At 43.8% G+C, this 20,015-nt stretch overlaps 2 protein-coding genes across 2 annotated transcripts in view; one reads left to right on the forward strand and one right to left on the reverse strand.

Moving 5' to 3' along the window:
- Positions 1 to 880: 880 nt before the first annotated feature.
- Positions 881 to 3,008, forward strand: LOC128310100 (retinoic acid receptor RXR-gamma). The gene is made up of 5 exons (XM_053046655.1): positions 881 to 1,043; positions 1,167 to 1,289; positions 2,135 to 2,324; positions 2,405 to 2,508; positions 2,635 to 3,008. The coding sequence occupies exons 1-5, from the start codon at positions 881 to 883 to the stop codon at positions 3,006 to 3,008; spliced, it is 954 nt and encodes a 317-aa protein (XP_052902615.1).
- Positions 3,009 to 9,112: 6,104 nt separating this feature from the next.
- Positions 9,113 to 20,015, reverse strand: part of LOC128297467 (uncharacterized) — a 44,172-nt gene continuing 33,269 nt past the window's right edge. Inside the window, exons 9-15 of the mRNA XM_053033110.1 lie at positions 16,824 to 17,409; positions 16,544 to 16,720; positions 16,115 to 16,479; positions 15,843 to 15,935; positions 12,191 to 12,368; positions 10,368 to 10,379; positions 9,113 to 10,172 (exon numbers count right to left, since the gene is read on the reverse strand). Of these exons, the coding sequence (XP_052889070.1) occupies positions 9,113 to 10,172; positions 10,368 to 10,379; positions 12,191 to 12,368; positions 15,843 to 15,935; positions 16,115 to 16,479; positions 16,544 to 16,720; positions 16,824 to 17,409 (2,471 nt within the window). The remainder of the gene's footprint in view (positions 10,173 to 10,367; positions 10,380 to 12,190; positions 12,369 to 15,842; positions 15,936 to 16,114; positions 16,480 to 16,543; positions 16,721 to 16,823; positions 17,410 to 20,015) is intronic.

Below are 20,015 nucleotides of genomic sequence, written 5' to 3' on the forward strand. Positions count from 1 at the left end.
ATGACGGTTGATCGATGAACGGTTCCACGCCGCGTTTCCGATCACCGACCGGCGCGAATTGATTGTCCCGATTGTCGGTGGGATTGCATTGATTTGAATTGCTTGTTAAAGGTGAAGGAGCTCTGTATTTATTCCAACCCGGGGGCTGAACCTTCCGAAGGGTATGTCAGAGTGGTTGGTTTAACTGTTTCATTTGCTGATTGTTATCAGACGGAAAATACAGTACAGGGGAGGGAAATATTGTTTCCATCAAGTTATGCTTTGTTGTTAAGGGAAGAATTTTGAGTTTATATTGTTAAACAAAAGGGTTTTTTTTGATAATAATAATTATCAAAATTATTCAATTAACAGATAATTAGATTCAACTAGTTTTATTAATAATAATGTTTTGATTTTTGATTTATTTATCAGACCAAGTGTAAAGTTCATGACGTTTAGCGGCGCCAGTTGACAAGAGTCCCACATGGGCTACTAGATGGAAAGTTGGGCTACTAGATGGAAATCCGAGGGTGTTATCCAGGGGTGCTTTTCACCCTTTGTATGGAGCTATGACTTGCATACGTAGCAAAACCCCGCAAGTATAACCGGGTACAATCATAAGGACATTTCGTGTAAATATGGAAGAATTACTACACCGATTTGACACGGATAAGCCACCGTGTCTCCCGATGGTTCCAAGGCAGGTACTTGTCTGCCCGATGGGATAGACCAAGAACACGTTCGTCTATTAAACTAACGCGGTGACCGTCGATGGGAAAGCAAATAATGCATAAATGATTGCGGTGGCGTCTTGTAAGGACCCGGTAGGCGCGATATAAAACGCGGCTAGCAAACGCGCCCACCAGGTAGTACATTTTTGGCAACCGGACAACGGACAGGGATGTCCACTCCGGGATGTCCGAGCGTCCACCACTCGCAAGCGCTGGTGTGCCGTGTCTGTGGTGACCGTAGCTCCGGCAAGCACTACGGTACGGTTTGCTGTGATGGGTGCTCTTGCTTCTTCAAGCGCAGTATTCGCAAACGTGCAATATACTCGTGCATCTGTAAGTGTAGCCATCGGGATTGCATCCCACTGTGGGAACTGTGCGTAATTAAAAGCAATATAAGTATACAAAAAAAATCAAACCCTTGTTTCCCTTTTTCGCGCGGTTTGCTGTTGTTTGTAGCCGGCCAAGGAGAATGTTCCGTGGATAAGGCACGTCGCAATTGGTGTCCGTTTTGTCGGCTACAGAAGTGTTTTCTGGTGGGCATGAATGCAGCGGCCGTGCAGCAAGAACGGGGTCCAAGGAAGGGACGGAAACTGGTGCCGCAGAAGCTACACCCAAGAAAGCCATCGAATGGCGAACGGTCGAGAAAAGTGTCACATAGGACCAACGCGGGTAAGTGAGATGACCAAGTGGAACATGAATGCATAACAAAGTTCCAAGCGTTTCTCATGATTACGTCGCCTGAATTGTTTAAATAGCAAATGTCTTTTTCCCCAACACGTGTATTGGAAGAATCAAATCGTTGCCCTTAGCAACCACATGTGAAATACGCACCAACTCGTACGGTACACATATCGGGAATGTTGTTGACTGCACAAGCAAACCCTGCAGATGCATGAGCTTATGGATAAGTAGGTGAATAATTAGCTTCCACATTCCTTTCCCTCCGGTAGCCGGATGCATTCTTACTGGTTTCGAATGCTTTAGCAAATCAACTGTGCTGTGCATCGTGAAGATGAGAGGGAAGCTTATTGTTTTGCCAAAGATATGTTTGAAGTAGATTACACACGGATCCGTACGCCGGGTCGTGCGACAGACGGCTGATGGAATCGATGCAGGCAATCACCTGTCTGCTTCAATCAATCCACACTTTGCATTGTGCTGGATAAACGAATTCCGAGTAATGTAATCAATGAAGCGTATCCATTTTGCAGTGGAAACCGATCGGCTTTCAGTGAGAGTAATGTGAAAAACGACCGCTTTTCTATCACCTCCCTTCTTTCAGTGGAACAGCTCACCCTCTGGCCAACTGCTACTCCCCGCTTGCAAATAACGCTAATCAAACACCATCATCCTTCGATGGCAGTTCTTCAATGCTCAGCTTTCCCTCAGTGAGGCGCTCATTTCTTGTTCTTCTGCTCTCACCCCCCCAGACGGATTCTCGGTGCAGATTCTGTCGCAGGTGCTGATGGCGTGCATCCGGCAAGTGCGTCATAACGAGCACTTTGCCATCTTGAGCCGGATGCAGCAGAACGAGATACTGCGGCACGTGTGGTACGAATGCTTTCTGCTTCGCGTGGCCAACTGGTCCATCGACATATCCTCGCTGGTCGAACGGTAAGCAAAGCGTGCCCCTGTCCCGCTCACTATTCCACCGGCAAATGCATGTACCGCACCGTTTCTCAATCTTTCCCAAGCTGCTGCGACGGACATCTGCGCTCGGTGGTGGAGGACATTAAGGCATTGCGGGTGGATCTCATCGAACTATCATTGCTCGAGACGCTGATCCTGTGTCGGAAAGGTTCGTTACGGTTTTTGTAAGGAAATACCCGCTGCCCCCTATCGCTCATGCCTCTTCCTTTCTTCTCGCACGCAAATTGGCCAAACAAAATGGACGGTACCTGGGACGGTACGTCAACGACAACAGAGTACGCTCTCAGCGAACGGGAAGCCAACCAGCTGGAACATCTTGCCGAGCGAGCACTTACCGCCCTCAGCCACTACAGCTGGCAGCAGCAGCCGGCCCATTCTTCGCCGAAGGAGCTGCAGTGTGGGGCCGGCGTGCAGTTTCGGGAAGTCCGGTACACATCCACCGGCACCGGGGGTCTACGGTCGCTGGTAGGCCCGGAGGCGATTGCACATCCTGCCGGTCTCGAAAGTGCAGCGGCTCGTTTGGGGAAACTGTTGCTTGGTTTGCGAACCGTGGCGTTGCGTTTTAACGAATTTGCCGTCCGTGCGATGCTGCGGGAGGTAATTAGTGATGATGGGCTGGCACTGGAAACTATTCTAACGAAACTGTAGCACACTGCGCCGGTGGAAAGGATGCTCCGTTATTTACCCAATTCCTTCGGGCAACGCATTACGCACTTCTGGGCGCCTGCTGGGCATGGAATGTGGTTAGTGCGAGCAGAATCTAATTATGTGCACGAAATGCTGTGCACTCTCGCCGCTGTGCCGGTTTTGGGCTACGTAAACTAAGGACCGGAATGGTATTGGTGAAGGAATCTTGTCGCTACCTGCGCCGTGGTAGAATGCCATCCGGTGCGAAGGTCAACGCAATGCTGCAGGACATTGGCATTAAGGCAAGAGTTTTGTAATGAAATTACACCTAGATGCTGACCGTGCTGGAATAAAGTATGTAGCAGCCGTGCACAAAGGGTTAGCCGTGCAGTGCAAAAGTGAAGTTGTTGCGAAAAAGAGCTGAGTGAAAAGTTTGTTTGTTTGTTTCTTTTTTTGATTAACTAAAAGCGCTAACTGAAACACAATTAAATTAAAAATGTACTCGAGCTTGATATCGATCGTGTATGTACTCCTGCTGAAGCTGAAAGTAACGTCTATAGGTTTAGTTTGGAAGGCATCATGTTTTTCTCATTTCTTAAGTAGATGTTTTCTTAAAAGTTCGAACAAAAACTTAAAGAAAAATATTCAACATTCAGCACAACAAACGTGTACATAGTGTTATCCTTAACCGAAAAAAACAGCAAGGCAAGAAAAATATGTCAAAGTGTACAAGTATTGCGGAATGAATGAGTGAAAAATAGTAAAAATAAAAGCAGTTTATTGTTAACATTTAAAATAACAATGAGCTCGAGATAATTATAATCGAGATAAAAAAAATGATAAAGGCACATGAAAAGCTATTTATTTATTGTATCTTTAAAGCGGTATTATGGCTTATTGTTGCATTATGTGGCACGTTGCATATGAAAAGTATTTTTGATTGGAAATTAGAGAGATAACTAGTAACGGGTGAAATGGCAATGTTTCGAATCGGAAAAATCCAACTGGGGTACATTACGGAGTCAAATTCGGGATAATTTTTATTCATCCGTGTATATAGCTGATGGAAAATGTGAAAATGCAAGGCAGTGAGAGACCAAAGGAAAATGGAGAACAAACGAAAAAATCAAATGAAAAATGTTACAAGGTTTGAGGCAAGAAAAATGCTGAAAAAGATTGTGAGATAAGCAACAAAATAATGTTAAAAATGCGGATAAAAATCCAACGAAAACTTCATGAAAACCCATATGTTTGTGTCACCGTGTAGCACATTCGCTATACAGTTTAAATCAATACAAATCAGTGAGTGAATTTCACCTCATGCTTTTCATTTATTGATTAGAACAAGTACATTAGAACAGAAACAAAAATGAGGCAACAGCCATAGCGAAAACCACACTACGTATTCAAAAATAATGCCCTAAACAAATAAACATAATAATGCGTCTTATATTATGTTACATTAGTCGGTTTATACATTAGAAACTCGTAAAAATTTATAGAAAATTTCCACTAAAAACCATGGAAAACAGCAAAAATTAGCAAGAGATAAAATATTTGCTGATTGAAAATTATGAAAGACTCGACGAAAATTTCAATGCAAACTGAGAAACACATCATAGAGTAGTACTGAAGTACCGATAGAGAACCAAGGAAAATTATTTTATAAACTATGGATAATCTTACTAAAAAACTATAAGGAAAACGCGGAAAACTGTGGAAACTTGTGGAAAAATAAATGGAAAGCCATAATGAAGCATATGGAAAATTGCCGAATAATTTCAGTTTCAGGTAGTAGGCTAAGAGTTGTAGTGCCACACGAATTTCGCATGTATTTAAAATAAATTAAATTACACAGAAACCCACACAAAAGCGGTCCACTTCGCGCTACCATAATAAAGTTCTGTTTGGCATTGTTTATTTTCATCCAATAAATGTTCTGGAGAGTGGAAAAATATAAAATAATCTCTAACATCCATATAAACATGATTGAATAGTTTACCATCCGCAATCGACAGGCCGGGGACAACGTTCCCCCTTAACTAGAGTAAATATGTATGTTCTCATACACGCACACACACACAGTCACACAAACACGCGCACGTGTGCTAATAACGTACCTCCTTGTCATATTCAGTTCGGTTCTACACAGCACAAGATGATATAAATCGTATTCTCTTAGAGACGTGACTGTACACTTCGGTTTGGAGAATAGCTTCCGCTAATAACGTAGCGCTTCATGGTGCTACATTGTACAATTGCTCACTGCCCTAACTGTGCGTTTGGCGCTGTTTAGTTTGCACTTTTTGCGCTTCTGTACCCCACTAACTAGCCCTTTGTTGAGACGAATGATGCCGCTTGGCGGGTACAAACACAACAAAATGACATCTCGAAAGAAACTTAACTTTTCTTTTGTTACACCGCAACTGACCAAACGGTCAGTCGGTTGGCTGGCAGGGTTGCCAGGAAGTCGCGGGGTTATGTGTGTGAATGTGAACACAGGCACAGAAATCTGTTACTTCAATAAAAAAAAACAATTGTCAACATAAGACGAGCGACTTGCGCTAACAACATCCCGCACTGTAACGCAACGCCACCAGCGCGTCTTCGGTTGACGGTTAGTCATGGCTTGTTTGGATTGATGCATTCCAGCATCCAAGACTTCTAGGAAAGATGCAGCACTGTTTGCTTTACTTTTTATTACTCTAAACACTTTGAATTACAGTGTATCTCTGCCCAACGCAAAACTGTCGCCATGAATCGGGCATGTTAACATGTTCGCATTGAAATCGACAGTGTTGAGATTCTTGTCGAAAGTTTTGAGTTGGGTTGAGAAACACTGTATGACATACTGGCACGCTATATGGACATGTTGGCGAAAGTTTGTACTTTCACGGTATTTATTCACGGTTCTTTAGTAGACCAAAGAACATACGGCACGGGGAAATAGTGGGAACAGCTCGAATGCTTCGCTTGTATAACACACAAATCCAGAAAGTAATTTCTTTGTTCCGGTTAACCACGCGGCTAAAGAATGCGCACTACGACGTACAAAAGCGGTTGGAGATGTTTGCGTTTGCTTAACTATCACCTGCGCTAGCTTTGTTACATTGTATGTTTGACATTTTGCACAGTTCAACTATTGACTACCTTAACACGTTATAACATTTTAACAATCTCACCATTCGTCATAGATTATATCTTGGCGTAGAGCAGAAGAACAACGTTAACTGATAAGGTTTTATGTTTAATTTCATCTGCATCCTAAGCTTCAGTCGACTGAACAGGGTAAAGGAGGGAATGGCATATAAATTAAAACATCTTTTGTTTTGTTATACAATGTAATGTAGCTATATGTGGTATTACCACTCAGTTTGGCATTTATGTTTCGCTAGAACACGTACACGGTCACAGCTACATGTATTAATTACAATCTATGTACATAAACAGGATTTGTCCGATAGCGGGATTACTTTAACTGACACGGTTTTGAATGAAAATCATTTTGAATCTGAAGGGGTTCCTTATAAAAATAACGGAAAAGGTTTGAATTTGTATTAAAAAAGAACTAATCTTTATCCTCCATCTGAACTCATCTGGGTATTTTCATTCCCATCACTGTAATCAGGGACCATAGCGACCTTTTAGCGATAATAGAATAGACGATCGGATTTTCCAGCAGGTTTTATGGTGGCGGCTCAACAAAAAACGCTAGCGCAAAAATCTTAAAGGAAATTGCTTAGCGTCAGCTGTTGCATAGATTCCGTCCCAATCTGTTTCAATTTATTGTTACGAAACGATGGTCTGATGACCCCCTGATCGGTCTGTGCGTTGCCGGTACTGGCGGAAGCGTTTGTTAATGTCCGGTGCTAATTGTCGGATCAGGATTTCGTTTATTGCTTTTGCAAACGTGCCCAAATGCCTTCCGCGCGTATGTGTGCAGTCGCGTGGGAATATTTATCAAACGTTTGACCCGATTTATAGCTCCCTGACATCGTTCCCAAAAGTTCACACGAGAGCATATCGTGACGGGGTGCGCCAAAACGAAGTAGAAAGCAAGGGAAGCAAACACACCCAACAAATGGACGCTTCAGTCAGATTGAAAGCGCGTGCCATATTGTGTGAAAGTGGCTGTGAAAATAGTTTGAACTAATTAATTCCACACCCATGTACGTGCGGAGCAAACGGCTTGACCTTACTGCTGGTTTTCGTAAAGAAATGTTCACGTAGGAACAGTGCTCTGCTCTCTTGGCCTGTGCGTTTCACTAGACCACCGTAAGCGTACGGCATTCCTCCAGGTTCGGGAAACTGTTTGTTGACTGTCGTGAATAAATAAGTAGTGTTTAAATTAAATTACCACCAACAACGCCAACAGCACCGGCTAGGAGACGCCCTTTGGATCGCAAGGAGACGCCCCGGAACAGTGCACGCCGTGTGAACGTACACACTTTTCAATGGTAAGGCCTTGGAAGGTCGAAAGCGGATTACTTACAGTTTTGGCTGCAGGAAACCGTGTCGGTATCAGACGGCTCGGAAGCAAATGTTGGAAATGCAAAAGTCAGCTGAGGCGTGAGAGTTAAATTAATAAATGATGATGTTCCGTTTGTGTTATGCTGAACGGGTGGGGCTAGAATGTGAGGCAAGTATCAGCGAGTTCAAAGGATTAACTTCTTTTTTCTTGCATTTTTGTTTGTTTGTTTGTCTTGCTGTACCAGTCGAGCTCTTCATGCGTTCGTAATGCTTTAAGAACGTGTGCAATTTAAGCTAGTGCCTCGTCATTTTCCCGGGAAGTACACCGATCAAACAAATGATGATAACAAATCGCAGAGATATGACTATAAAATTCAGTTTGTGACTCCTAATAGAGAATTGAAACGATGGAACTGACTGCTTAAAACAATAGTGTACTTTAATTGAAAGGGTGAAAAAAGCGTCTTTAAGACTTTTCAAAAGTTTCTCGCGAAAATTACTGTGGCGTAACTGATAGATTTGAAAAAAGTAAATAAGTGTAGGGAATGAATCACCCTGTGCTTGGTGACAGTTGAGGCGATAGCTGGCAACACGGTTGTCAGTAGGTAGTTAGCGAAGATAGCTGAGGACAGAGTCTGTTTCGGGAACTGCGCGATGTTGGTTGCAATTACAATAAAGGAACTTGCATTTTTTAAATACCCGTTCCTACATAAGTTTGGAGTGTATCATGGAGAATAATTGTAACATTCTATGGCGTATTTTAGCTATTCTCCATTAGCAAACCAACTCTGTCGGCTACTTTGTTTTCTCCAAGATTGCAGCAGATTTCGATTGAAGGAAATGGGCAGGTTTGTTTGTGCCGGTGTTTGTGATGAATTCGTTTCATTCCACGAAACTCCACGAACGGGCGCACAGAAAGGCCAAACATTCGCGGGCGCCATTCGAACCGGCTGAGTTGAAACTTATTTTCAACACACTGTTCGACACTGTTGCACATCAAAAGATGATGGACATCGATCTACTCGCCGCTCAGTTGTTTCTTACTTTTGTTGGCCAAACAACTCATTGCCACATTCCACGAACGTGCCAGCCTCCCCCACTGTGCACCCATGTGCTTGCCACTTCCTAACGCCACTGGAAAAGTGTCTTGCGGCATCGAAATTGATACGCCTAGCTCTGTGTCCGTTCGGAGCGGCGAAGCCGTTTGTTGTTGGTAGCGTTTGTTGATTGTTTTCGTGTGCGCTAGGGAGAAAATAAACACACATACAGCCCGGCAGGCATCCGGGGGTGATGGTCGGGGGGGATAACGTCGCATTTCTCCACTGTTGTTGCACGGTTGTTGTGGCACTCGCGGCAGAAAACACGGCGAAAGTTTTAGCAGGCTACTAGGTTAGGTGCTGAAAGCCGTGTAGGATAACATAGCCACATGCTTGAACACGTGCTTGCTCACACTGTACACAGCCGTGTACTGTAAATAATATCATCCGGAGTTGGCGCAAATCTGGACACATTCGTACACGCCGTCGTCCGTCGCTTTATCGAGCGGTTTGTATTTGTCGCTGCTGGGTTTTTGGTTGTTTGGTTCAGTCGTGCATGGTGGTTGTCGTTTGGCCGGTCGCGTATTACAGCAACGACACCGAGCTGACCTGGTGCACTCACCGAAGCCCGAGCGCCTCCACACTGAGCCGCAGCTCCTTGCCGTTGTGGGCCCGATCGGTTGGTCCGCCACCGTTTCGGAACGCTCGGCCCCGCTCGTTGATCTCCGACTGCAGGCTCGAGGTGCTGCTGCTGGCAGTGTGATTGATGATGAAGGACTGTGGGGACAGCGGGATCTCCTCGATCTTCTCGAGATCCTGCGCAACGCTGGCCGACTGTTGGCGGTGCATGGCGAGACCTCGCTGCTTCTGACCACCACCCAGCGGCAGCGAGCTGGAGTTGGTGGAGCTGATCGAGGGAATGGAGGTGAGCGTGCCCATCCGGGCCAGCTGCTCCCGATCGACTGATATGGATGATATGGTATCGAGCGTCGCCTTCTGGCTCATCGTAGCACCTGCACTGGTTGCTCCACCCGACGACGGGCCGACGTCGTCCTTGTCGAGACTGAACTGGCGGCGTAGGAAGCGCGTGGAGCCCGGCTTGCTGGAGCAACTGTCCGAGCGCAACTGGTAGCTGCCGTAGCGCGACTCCGCACACTGCGACAGATTGTTCTCGCTCGGGCTTAAACACTTGTAGTAGTTGTAGGGCGAGCTAAGGTCGATCAGTTCCTCGATGCGCTTGAACAACCGCGTCGAGCTGGCGGTGGACGTGGGGGAAGGGTTGAGCCGGTCAAAGTTCGCGTTCGCATTCAGGAACGAACCGTCGGCGATGACTTCGGACAGTTTGCGTGTTTGCGGGCTTGGCAGTGGCGTTGCCTTCGGCTGCACAAAGTCGCCAAGGTTCAGCGTGAACGTGTTGTTGCTCGAGCTCGAGTCGATGGAGAAGGAGGTCGAGAGGACGGCAGTATCGTGGCCCGGTGGCTGTTGCTGTTCCGGCCCGGGCGGAACGGGTGGCGTTATTTCCACCTTCACATCGATCGATTCACCCGTGACCGACGGCGAATGGCTGGACGAGTGGTTCGCCGTCGAGCAGGTGTTGCTCTGGATGGAGGCGTTATTGATTTTCGTATGGTTCTGCTGCGATTGGAAGAGCGAGTGCTTCAGGATCGCTACGTCGAGCCTGCCAGTGTTGGGTAATAAAAGAAGATATACAGCGTTACAGCTCGTGCTGAATCTGAACCAGCCCCGAGAGCAAATGGAACCAAACCCGGGAGCCAACGAACCCAAAGATGGGTTGGAATGGAGGATGAGGGAGGAGGGGATCTAGCTCTTGGGATGTTTGTTTAGGAGGATGGATTAGCCGTCCCAAACTTACCCGTGCGATTCCCTGATGTGATGAAAGGGTTGTATTTCACGAGATGGTTCGCCATGGTCGGGGGCCAGTCGGGTGGCCATTAGTCGGTGGTGAACAATGTGTTTTGGGGGGAAAGGGTGAAAATCGCAAACTGTAGGCATTAAGATCCTTTTAAGGTGTAGAATGGGTATAATCTCTACCGAGGTTACGATTGAACAAAGTTTGTAACCTCAGGAGGAAAGAAGTTCTTTTGTTTATTTGACCTTTCAATGATTAATAAAGATGAGCGTAATATTTTGAGGTCGCGTGCAAGTATACAGCCTTCGGAACTATTTAACAGATTTTATTGCATTGATATCTTAAAAATGGTAATGTATGTAACAGGTGAGCTGATAATTGTTTGGCCTATGACAGTTTTTTGGCTAAATTATTTTTTTGTATTCAACATGCGTCCCTTCAAGAGCGATACACCTTTTTTAGCAGTCTTTAAAATTTTCGATACCCATTTTGTAGTAGTATTTGTCCTTTGCCTCAAAAAAGGCCTCAGTTTCGGCGAACACCTCTTCATCCGACGAAAATTTCTTCTCAGAGGACATCCTTTTGGGATCTGAGAAATGAAGTTAGTCACTGGGAGCCAGATCTACGAAATACGGTGGGTGGCGAAGCATTTCGTGGCCTAATTAATGATTTTTTGTCATTGTTTTCACTGATTTGTGGCACGGTGCGTTGTCTTGATGTAACAAAACGTTTTTTTTTCTGCAAATGTGGCCATTTTTTGGCGATTTCAAACGCTCCAATAACTTGATATAGTAGTCGCTGTTAATGGTCTTTCCTTTCTCAAGATAGTCGATGAAGAATATTCCTTGCGAATCCCAAAAAACTGACGCCATAACCTTGCCAGCTGATTGTTGCGTTTTCCCCGCTTTGGAGCAGGTTCATCGCGTCCAGTCCACTCGGATGACTGTCTATTGGACTTTGGAGTGAATTGGAGAAGCCAAGACTCATCCATGGTAACATACTGATGCAAAAATCCGGATTTATTTCGTTCAAACAGCTCCAAACACTGCTCCGAATCATTAAATCGTTGTTGTCTTTAGTCTAATGTGAGCTCGCGCGGCAGCCATTTTGCGCAGAGCTTTCTCATATCTAAATATTCGTGAATGATATGTCCAACACGTTTCTTAGACATCTATAGAGTGTCAGATATCTCCATAAACTTCACATTATGGATGCCTTTAATAATTTTGTGGATTTTTTTAAACGTTTTCGTCAGTAACCACCTCTTTTGGGCGCCCACTGTGTTCACCATCTTCAGTGCTCATTTCACTACGTTTAAATTTAGCATACTAATATTTTATGGTCGATTTTTGTGGAGAATTGTCTAAAAACTCTTTATAAAGGCAATTTTTGACTTCAACTGAATTTTTACCCTTCAAAAAGCAACACTTTATCACTACGCGAAATTCCTTCTTTTCCATGATTACTCAAAACACAAAAGTTGCGTCACACAAAAGCCTCTAGCCTACTAGGGTATTGTCCGAATGCTGTCAAATTTTGACAGAACTCGTTTGAAGGTTGGAACAAACGGAATATGATATGGATATAAATCTTCTAGCTCGATCTATGTGTTAGGCCAAACAATTATCAGCTCACCTGTTATGTTAGAGACCAATGGTAATATTAATTCAATGATTTTAGCAATAAATAAAATGGCGCAATTTAATTATCGGTAACAATACGAAAGGAAATCAAACAGATAAGTTTTTCTGGTAGTAGTGATAGAGCAGTTTTGAGGTTGGTATTTAAAGTGACCATGAATCACGGCCACTGACGGCTGTGCTTACCCGATCGGTGGCGGTGGTGGTAGTGCCTTGTCAAACCCTTTTTTGCCCAGCAACCAGTACGTGTGCATTTTGCCTTTGCCCTTGATTTCGATAGGCCCCCGGGGCTCGATTACGTATCCGCCGGCTTTCTCGAGCAAATTGCACGTCTGCTGGGACATGTGAATCCTCCAGGACGATCCTTTTTTCGAGCGGCAGCGAACGCGGTGTGCAGCGCAGCAGGATGGGGATGTAAAGTACAAAATAGAAAAAAAACCAAACCCAAACCACGGGTATGGTTGTTAGCTGGATCTGTATGGATCGTCGTTTTGGGGGTGGTTTTTTTTTCACTCCTCCGTTCATAATGGTGGCGCTTTTTCTCACATTTTTTTTGTCGCCGGTCGACTACGAGTGCAAAAATGAATGCAAGGTGATGTTTCACATTCGGTGTACGTGAGTGAAGAAATGCATGCGAGTTGAAGCGAATGAATGAGGTACGGGTAGGCGAAGGACATCGATGATGCTGCAACCAGCGTGTACGTGGAGGCGCCCAGTAGTTTGTAAGCGAATATTCCCGGAAACCTTTTAATGGGCCAATGTGGTCGGGGAAACGGAGCGAACTCGTGGTTAAAATTTTCAACCCACTTGAATGGGAACGGTGGAAACCATTGAAAAGAAGAAGCAAACCAAAAAAAAAATGCGAAATTATGACACTAAAGAACGACAGTGGGTAATTTTATTCGCATGAATCGTACTGTGCACGTAACAGGGACTGTCTTGTACCTGCCACCAGCTGGCACGTGGATGACGTAAAACTGTGCAAAAAACAGCAAGACGTCCCGTTAACGATAACTATCAATGTTGACAGAAGCAGCAATGACGTTTGCACTGTGTTTTGTTCATTTTCGTCAACACACTGCGGCTTCCGAGCACTTCAGAGTATGAATTTGTTGCGGAGCACAACGGGATGCAACTCAGTTGCAAAGCTGAAAACGGGAATGATAAGAGTTTGGCCATAAAAAAGCCCATCGATCATAAATTTGTACGCGTGTGCATCGATAAATTGGCGTGCAGTCGGACGTGTTTGGTAAACACATCTGCTAATTAATGCGATTTTCGTTGTCTACAAATTGGACCGGGGGAGTCGCGCTACCGCTGATTATGCCTATTTCAACTCCTGACCTGACCCGAACTGCACCGGCCGTGGTCCGGAAGCGATCGTAGACCAGCGATAAGATAAGCTATAATCGCTAAATGCCATACCGCGGCTGGAGAAGAAACGTAATTGATTCCCACATCGACAAACGTTCATCAAATTGTGGGGGGTGGGAAATGTGATTATTGATCATTTGTTCATTGATTGCTCACTGCGGGATGATAATTTGGGGGCGAGATGTGACTTTTTGATTAGGAACGTTTATCTGGCCACCATGGCTACAATTGTATTTTCGTTGTGCCTGTTCAGTGATTGACGAGATGGCGAATAAAGAGAAATCTCGTTTCTTAATATTATTTTGTGTAATTCACCAAACTCGAAAATTAATAATCTCGATGTACTGTGTGGTATCGTGGGGTTGATCATGTTTGCCGCCCCACGGGTGTCTGCCATAATGGGAAGGAATCATAAACCGCAAGGTCAAAGAATCTTTTGAAGCGTAGAGACATGCAAGTATTATTACACGGATGTTACACAGTACACCTTTTCAATTCAAAGATTCAAGACTTTCAGTTGAAAAATGGCGCATTCTTGAATTTTCAAAACTGCCGTCATCAGTCTTAATACAGTGGGAGCACATGTACATAGGACTGTAAAACATTGTGGAGTTCCAGGTGTGATAGTTGCAATTTAACAAATTTGCTGTATGTTTGCCGCATGGTACACATGGCTTAGGCGCAACTTAGCGGGATGTCATAGAAGAAATGTTTTTGCCCTATGGAAATCATTTCCTCAAAGATACAATGTTAGGTGTTACGAGCCTCATGAAGTAACTAAATTTTATCAAAAATAGTTTGTGGTTTTATTCGTACTTGAGGAGGAGAATCTTATCAACAGTCAATCGAGCGATGCCACGTACAAGCCACTCCAAGAACTCAAATCACTGGATAATAATGTACAGGAACTAAGACAAATAAACAATATGTATGAAAATATCAATAATCATACTTCCTATGTGGAAAACAAACGCATAGAAGGCCAACTAACCGATCCTATACCTGGTGTTGTGTTAATAAAATAAAATACCTAAATAATTAAGGAAAACTCAAAAGCAAAGCAAAATAACTTAACTCTTCAAAGCAAAGGACTTCCAGTGGTGTGTACAGATGAACGATTTTATGTTTGGATTTATGGAACAAAGCTTACAACAATGGGATAGGAAGAAGTGTGGTTAGGACTAGCTACTGGAAAAGAAATATGCTACCGATTTTGTTCTTGAAGGTTTTGCCGATTAAAATTTACGAAAAGGCTAAACTCATCTCCAAACTGTATTCGTTTGTACTTGAAATTCTACAACATTTCACGACAAATGAATGAAATCTCTTTCTAAATTGTTTGGCAAGGGGCAGTTCAAGTGAGGGTGAATATTGGGGTTGCATTTTTATATTTTTGCATTGGTGCCAGGAGATTGACTTCGATCGATCGATAATACTTTGAGGATATAATTTAAAGATTATTATGTTGTAATTTCAAAAAGTTTGGTTATTTAAGTAATCATTAAATAATCTGGGTAATGTGCATACATTAACGAGTAATATTCGGCTTGTGACATTTTTTAGTGTTATGTGATAGATAAAAATCAACCAAGCATGACCGGTATATGGCAGAATGCAGGGAGGCAATGTCTGGTATGAATTGTTCATAATTCAGCAATGCGCAGTACTAATAAACGTTATTTAGTTACAATAAAACATGTTTTATTAGGACAGTGCTTTTTTCAGGCTAATCGCACGTAATGAATCATTGTTTTCAGTAGTTTTAAAAACTTTATTTATTTTTGGTGATGAATGATTTCAAGATTCATACCATTTTTTTGTTTCGCCCGGCTACGTGTTAGGCAAATATCTCCAAAATGCAGACATGATTTGCTAAATTTGCGAGCTATTAGGTCTATTTTCCCCCCATTACCAGCGGATCGATGTATATTTGATAAGCATAAATTGCTAAAGAATTTCAACCCGACCGCACCATCGATGGGGACCACTCAAAGAGCTATTTTTTTTCTTATTGTTTTCACCGCTTATTTGTGCCCACAGAAGACTTCGAGCAGGAAAACTTCCCCCCCCCCCCAAACCCTGCAGTGGATTGCAAACTGTCTACGACGTTGACTGACAGTGCACAACCATCCCGAACAAAAATCACATTTACCACAACGGACCCAACGAACACATTCCATTTTGGGGAAAACGAGCAAGCTTTCCGCCTGCCAAATCTAATTTTCTACTTTTACCCATGCGTTGGTCACCACAGACCGGGTGGACGGTATAGATGGGGCATGAAATATAAGGTGCCAATGAAGCATGATGAGGTGGAAAATGAGTTCGAAAGGAAGCTATGAATGATTGATGTGCGAGCGCCTGGTGTGTGCGTGAGTGTGATGGAGCAAAACGGAGCGTAATGTACGTGAGGCGTTGTGTGTTGTGGGTTTTTGGGACACACACACAACAGCGGGGGTAGTACCTGTTGATTCCATCCGGGATGCCGTGTTGACCGTGTCGCCGAAGAGACAGTATCGGGGCATCGTTAGCCCGACGACACCGGCACAGCAGGGACCTGGCAGGGATGTTTGGTGACGCCAATAACAGCCATCGAACGCACGGGACGCACGAATGTTTAACGCACGGTTAGCAAAGCGGACCGGTAAGAGATTTTCCGTACGTGTGGAATTGTGGGGGAAATTTTTTTCAATCATAAATGTTCAGGAACGTTAACACATTCGCCACAATGCTTACCGGTGTGCAGTCCGATGCGCAGTTGCAGCGGAACGCCAGGCAGATGGCGAACCTTGAAGTGGCCACTCTGCGACAGAAGATCCAAAGCCATCGTAGCGATCTGTTCGGCATGGTCGGGCGTTCGGACGGGTAGACCGCTGACCACCATGTACGCGTCGCCGATCGTCTCTACCTTGTACACGTTGTACGCGTTGATAGTGGCGTCGAAGCAGGTGTACAGATCGTTCAGCAGATCGACCACCTGCACCGGTGTGCAGTGGGCCGCGATCGTCGTGAAGCCCACTATATCGCTGAAATAGATCGTCACCTCGGCGAATTCTTCCGGCTCAACAGCTAGCCCAAGTTTGAGCTTTTCCGCAACGGAACTGCGTGGTAGTAGAACGATCAGTTTATTGCATTCGCCCACTGGAACATCCCCAACGGACTCACCTTGGCAACATTCTATTCAGCAATTGTTCAGTCTTTTTCCGTTCAATGTCTAGCTGCTCCGTTCGCTCACGTATCAGCTCCTCGAGGTTGTTGGAATACTTTTCCAACATTTGAAACATCGTATCTACAAAGTTAACCTTCCGCCCGTGGTTTAATTGCTTGAAACGCTCACAGATACTGTGCAAAAAAAGGGTAAGAAAAGGTGGCACAGAGAAGGACCATCAATGTTTATTAAGCCCACGGTCACGGTCAATCGCGTCCGCGCACACAAACGACTTACGCTGCAAAATCAGGTCTCATTTCAGGATTTTCCGCCCAGCACTGGCGCATAATGTTGATTGCTTCCGGCGGGGCCGCACCCTTCGACACCGAGGGCCGTATTAGCGGGGGTGGTTTCTTGATTTTTGCAATGATTTCGTCCGGCGATAGGGAAAGCATACAGTACGGCTCCCCCCGCACCACCACCTCCTGCATGATGATGCCGAACGCGTACACATCGGCCGGTTGAGTGCCCGCCTTTGGGTAGGTTTTGGATTCGCGCAACGCTTCCGGGGCCGTCCAGAGCAGCTCCTTGGCGCCCCGCGGTGCCGGTGCAATGCCTTGGGCTTCGTAGAAGCTTAACATGCCGTAGTCGGTAATCTTCAGCACCCACCGGGCGTCCACGACACAGTTGCGCGACGAAAGGGATCCGTGCACACGCAGCGGGGAGGCATGCAGGTACCGCATCCCACGAACCAGATCCGTCAGCAGGCTTAACCGGAACGACCAGTCCAGTTTTATCTCGTCCATTATGAGCACATCCTGCAGCGAGCCGCGCGAACAGTGCTCAAACACCAGTGCGGTTCGGGTCGGTTCATTTAGCCAGCCTGTGGGTTGGGGATGCACAATAACATTTAAAAACTTATTGCAATATAAAAAACATTTTTTTTAAATAAATAAGCTAAAGCTATACATGTGTGATGAAAATTGTTCAAAACACCATGCGCCTCCATTTTAGCTTGGAGCTATTATTTAAGCGCATTTCATCCGAATTTCGAAATATAGTTGCTACCTTCAATAAAGGAAATGTTGTCATATCGTATTCGGTAGAAACATTTTAGTTTTCACTTTACCAAAACGATATCACAGAATTTCATGCTCTTCTATACCCAGTATAATGAAATAAATAGGTATTGCAATGGGTAAGAGAGAATAAAACAATAATCCAAAAAATGTATCCGTTCGGGTCGGTTCATTTAGCCAGCCTGTGGGTTGGGGATGCACAACAACATTTTAGAACTTATTACATTCAAAAAGCAATTTTTTAAACATAAATAAGCTGAAGCTATACATGTGTGATGAAAATTGTTCAAAACACCATGCGCCTCCATTTTAGCTTGGAGCTATTATTTAAGCGCATTTCATCCGAATTTCGAAATGTAGTTGCTACCTTCAATAAAGGAAATGTTGTCATATCGTATATTTTAGTTTTCGCTTTACCAAATTGATATCACAGAATTTCATGCTTTTCTATACCCAATATATTGTAATAAATAGGTATTGCAATGGGTAAAAGAGAATAAAACATTAATCCAAAAAATGTATCCGTTCGGGTCGGTTCATTTAGCCAGCCTGTGGGTTGGGGATGGACAATAACATTTTAGAACTTATTACATTCAAAAAGCAATTTTTTAAACATAAATAAGCTGAAGCTATACATGTGTGATGAAAATTGTTCAAAACACCATGCCCCTCCATTTTAGCTTGGAGCTATTATTTAAGCGCATTTCATCCGAATTTCGAAATGTAGTTGCTACCTTCAATAAAGGAAATGTTGTCATATCGTATATTTTAGTTTTCGCTTTACCAAATTGATATAACAGAATTTCATGCTTTTCTATACCCAATATATTGTAATAAATAGGTATTGCAATGGGTAAGAGAGAATAACACATTAATCCAAAAATCCACAGCAAACCGCTATAGTAACAAACTTTTTCCTTCAAATATCACATTTCGGGTACATCACATACGGCTTTCCACCGGTTTCATTCAGTGTCAGTATCGCTTTTCCTGCACCACACTCAACCATGATAAAGCCATTCGTTTCGATGGTAATCATACGGATGCATTTGGTTTAAATTACGTTCCAGCGAGGCTGTTTCAGTGTTCAGATCATATGGCAATCGGTTCTGTTCCTTCCACGTAACAGCGTATGCCGGGTTGCTCGTTTGATGAGCTGTGTTTCTGATGAATGTTTTTTAACCGCACTGTTTGACCCGGGAGCAAAATTTCCAATTAAGCAAGAAGATACAACAACTGCCTGCGTTGATCGCAACAGCTTTTTCTGTGGCGGGGAAAGTTTTCTACGAATATAATAAAGCATTTCACCGTTTCGGTTTATTCCCGTTCATATTGCGCAATAGTACCGACCATTTTGTTTTTTGCCTCTTGAGTGAGCGCTGAGTAGTTGATAACGGTCAGCGGAGTTACGATTTTAATATACGACTAAAGTGCAGTGCGATGGGAGATCTATGTCCATAGTTGAACAAAAGAAAAAACACTTATAAAGACTAAATCCTCCTTTCAGTGGAAAAACCTCGGATAATTGATTCGCGCAATGTATCAAAACAACAACAAACGTTATTTATAATACAATAAGTAGGCAACGTTTGATTGTACGGCAAAATCCGTCGAATCAAAAATATAAATTAAACAGATAATATTCTCTTTGAAAAATTCTAGCAAAATACATATAAAAAGTAAATCAGTAAAAGGCAAACATAAAATGGAAAATATATTATTTTCCAAGCTTTTTCTTAAGAACGAGCGCAAATAATTGCATTATTTGTCTAGTTCACCGGGATGAGTTGCCTTCTTGCCACTTTGCGGAGGTTCATGTTTTATATAAAATGTTACTCCAGCTCTTTTCACTGTTGTGTAGTGCAATTTATTTACGTTTGTACTTTTTTACTTTCGCTGCGAGCACTACGGCTTAGTTGACGAACCCCGCTCATTAAAAGTTTCACTTTTGTGCACATTGTATGTGCTTAGTGAATGTATTTGCGGGGAGATCGTCATCATTTGGTGGAATAACTGATGCGAAGAAAGTTAGTTCCCTGTTACTTGCCGCGCTAAACACAACGTTGTCAGCGGGAAAGTTAATGATGTTGATATCAGATAGGATCATTTGGTTTGATGGTAATGGTGTTGGTAAAAGGGCTCGGAAGGAAGCATTCGTTCCATTCGGGAAACACTACAGGTGCACTGCATACTGTGGTGTATATTCAACCTTCATATAGGAGCTGCTGCCACAAAAAGACACAAATGCTTGCGAAAAGGAAAAAAAAGCCAGCACGAAATGATGTTGATCCCTGCTCTTCCCCACCGGTATAACGGCCAGTGCCCGGGTTGTACACACAATTTTAATTGAATTAAAATTGGAAAACGGATTCACTCCAGTGTATCCCCCTGCGGGGCAACCCGTGCTGTG

Source organism: Anopheles moucheti, chromosome 2 (assembly GCF_943734755.1).
Source record: "Anopheles moucheti chromosome 2, idAnoMoucSN_F20_07, whole genome shotgun sequence".
Classification (NCBI taxonomy): domain Eukaryota; kingdom Metazoa; phylum Arthropoda; class Insecta; order Diptera; family Culicidae; genus Anopheles; species Anopheles moucheti.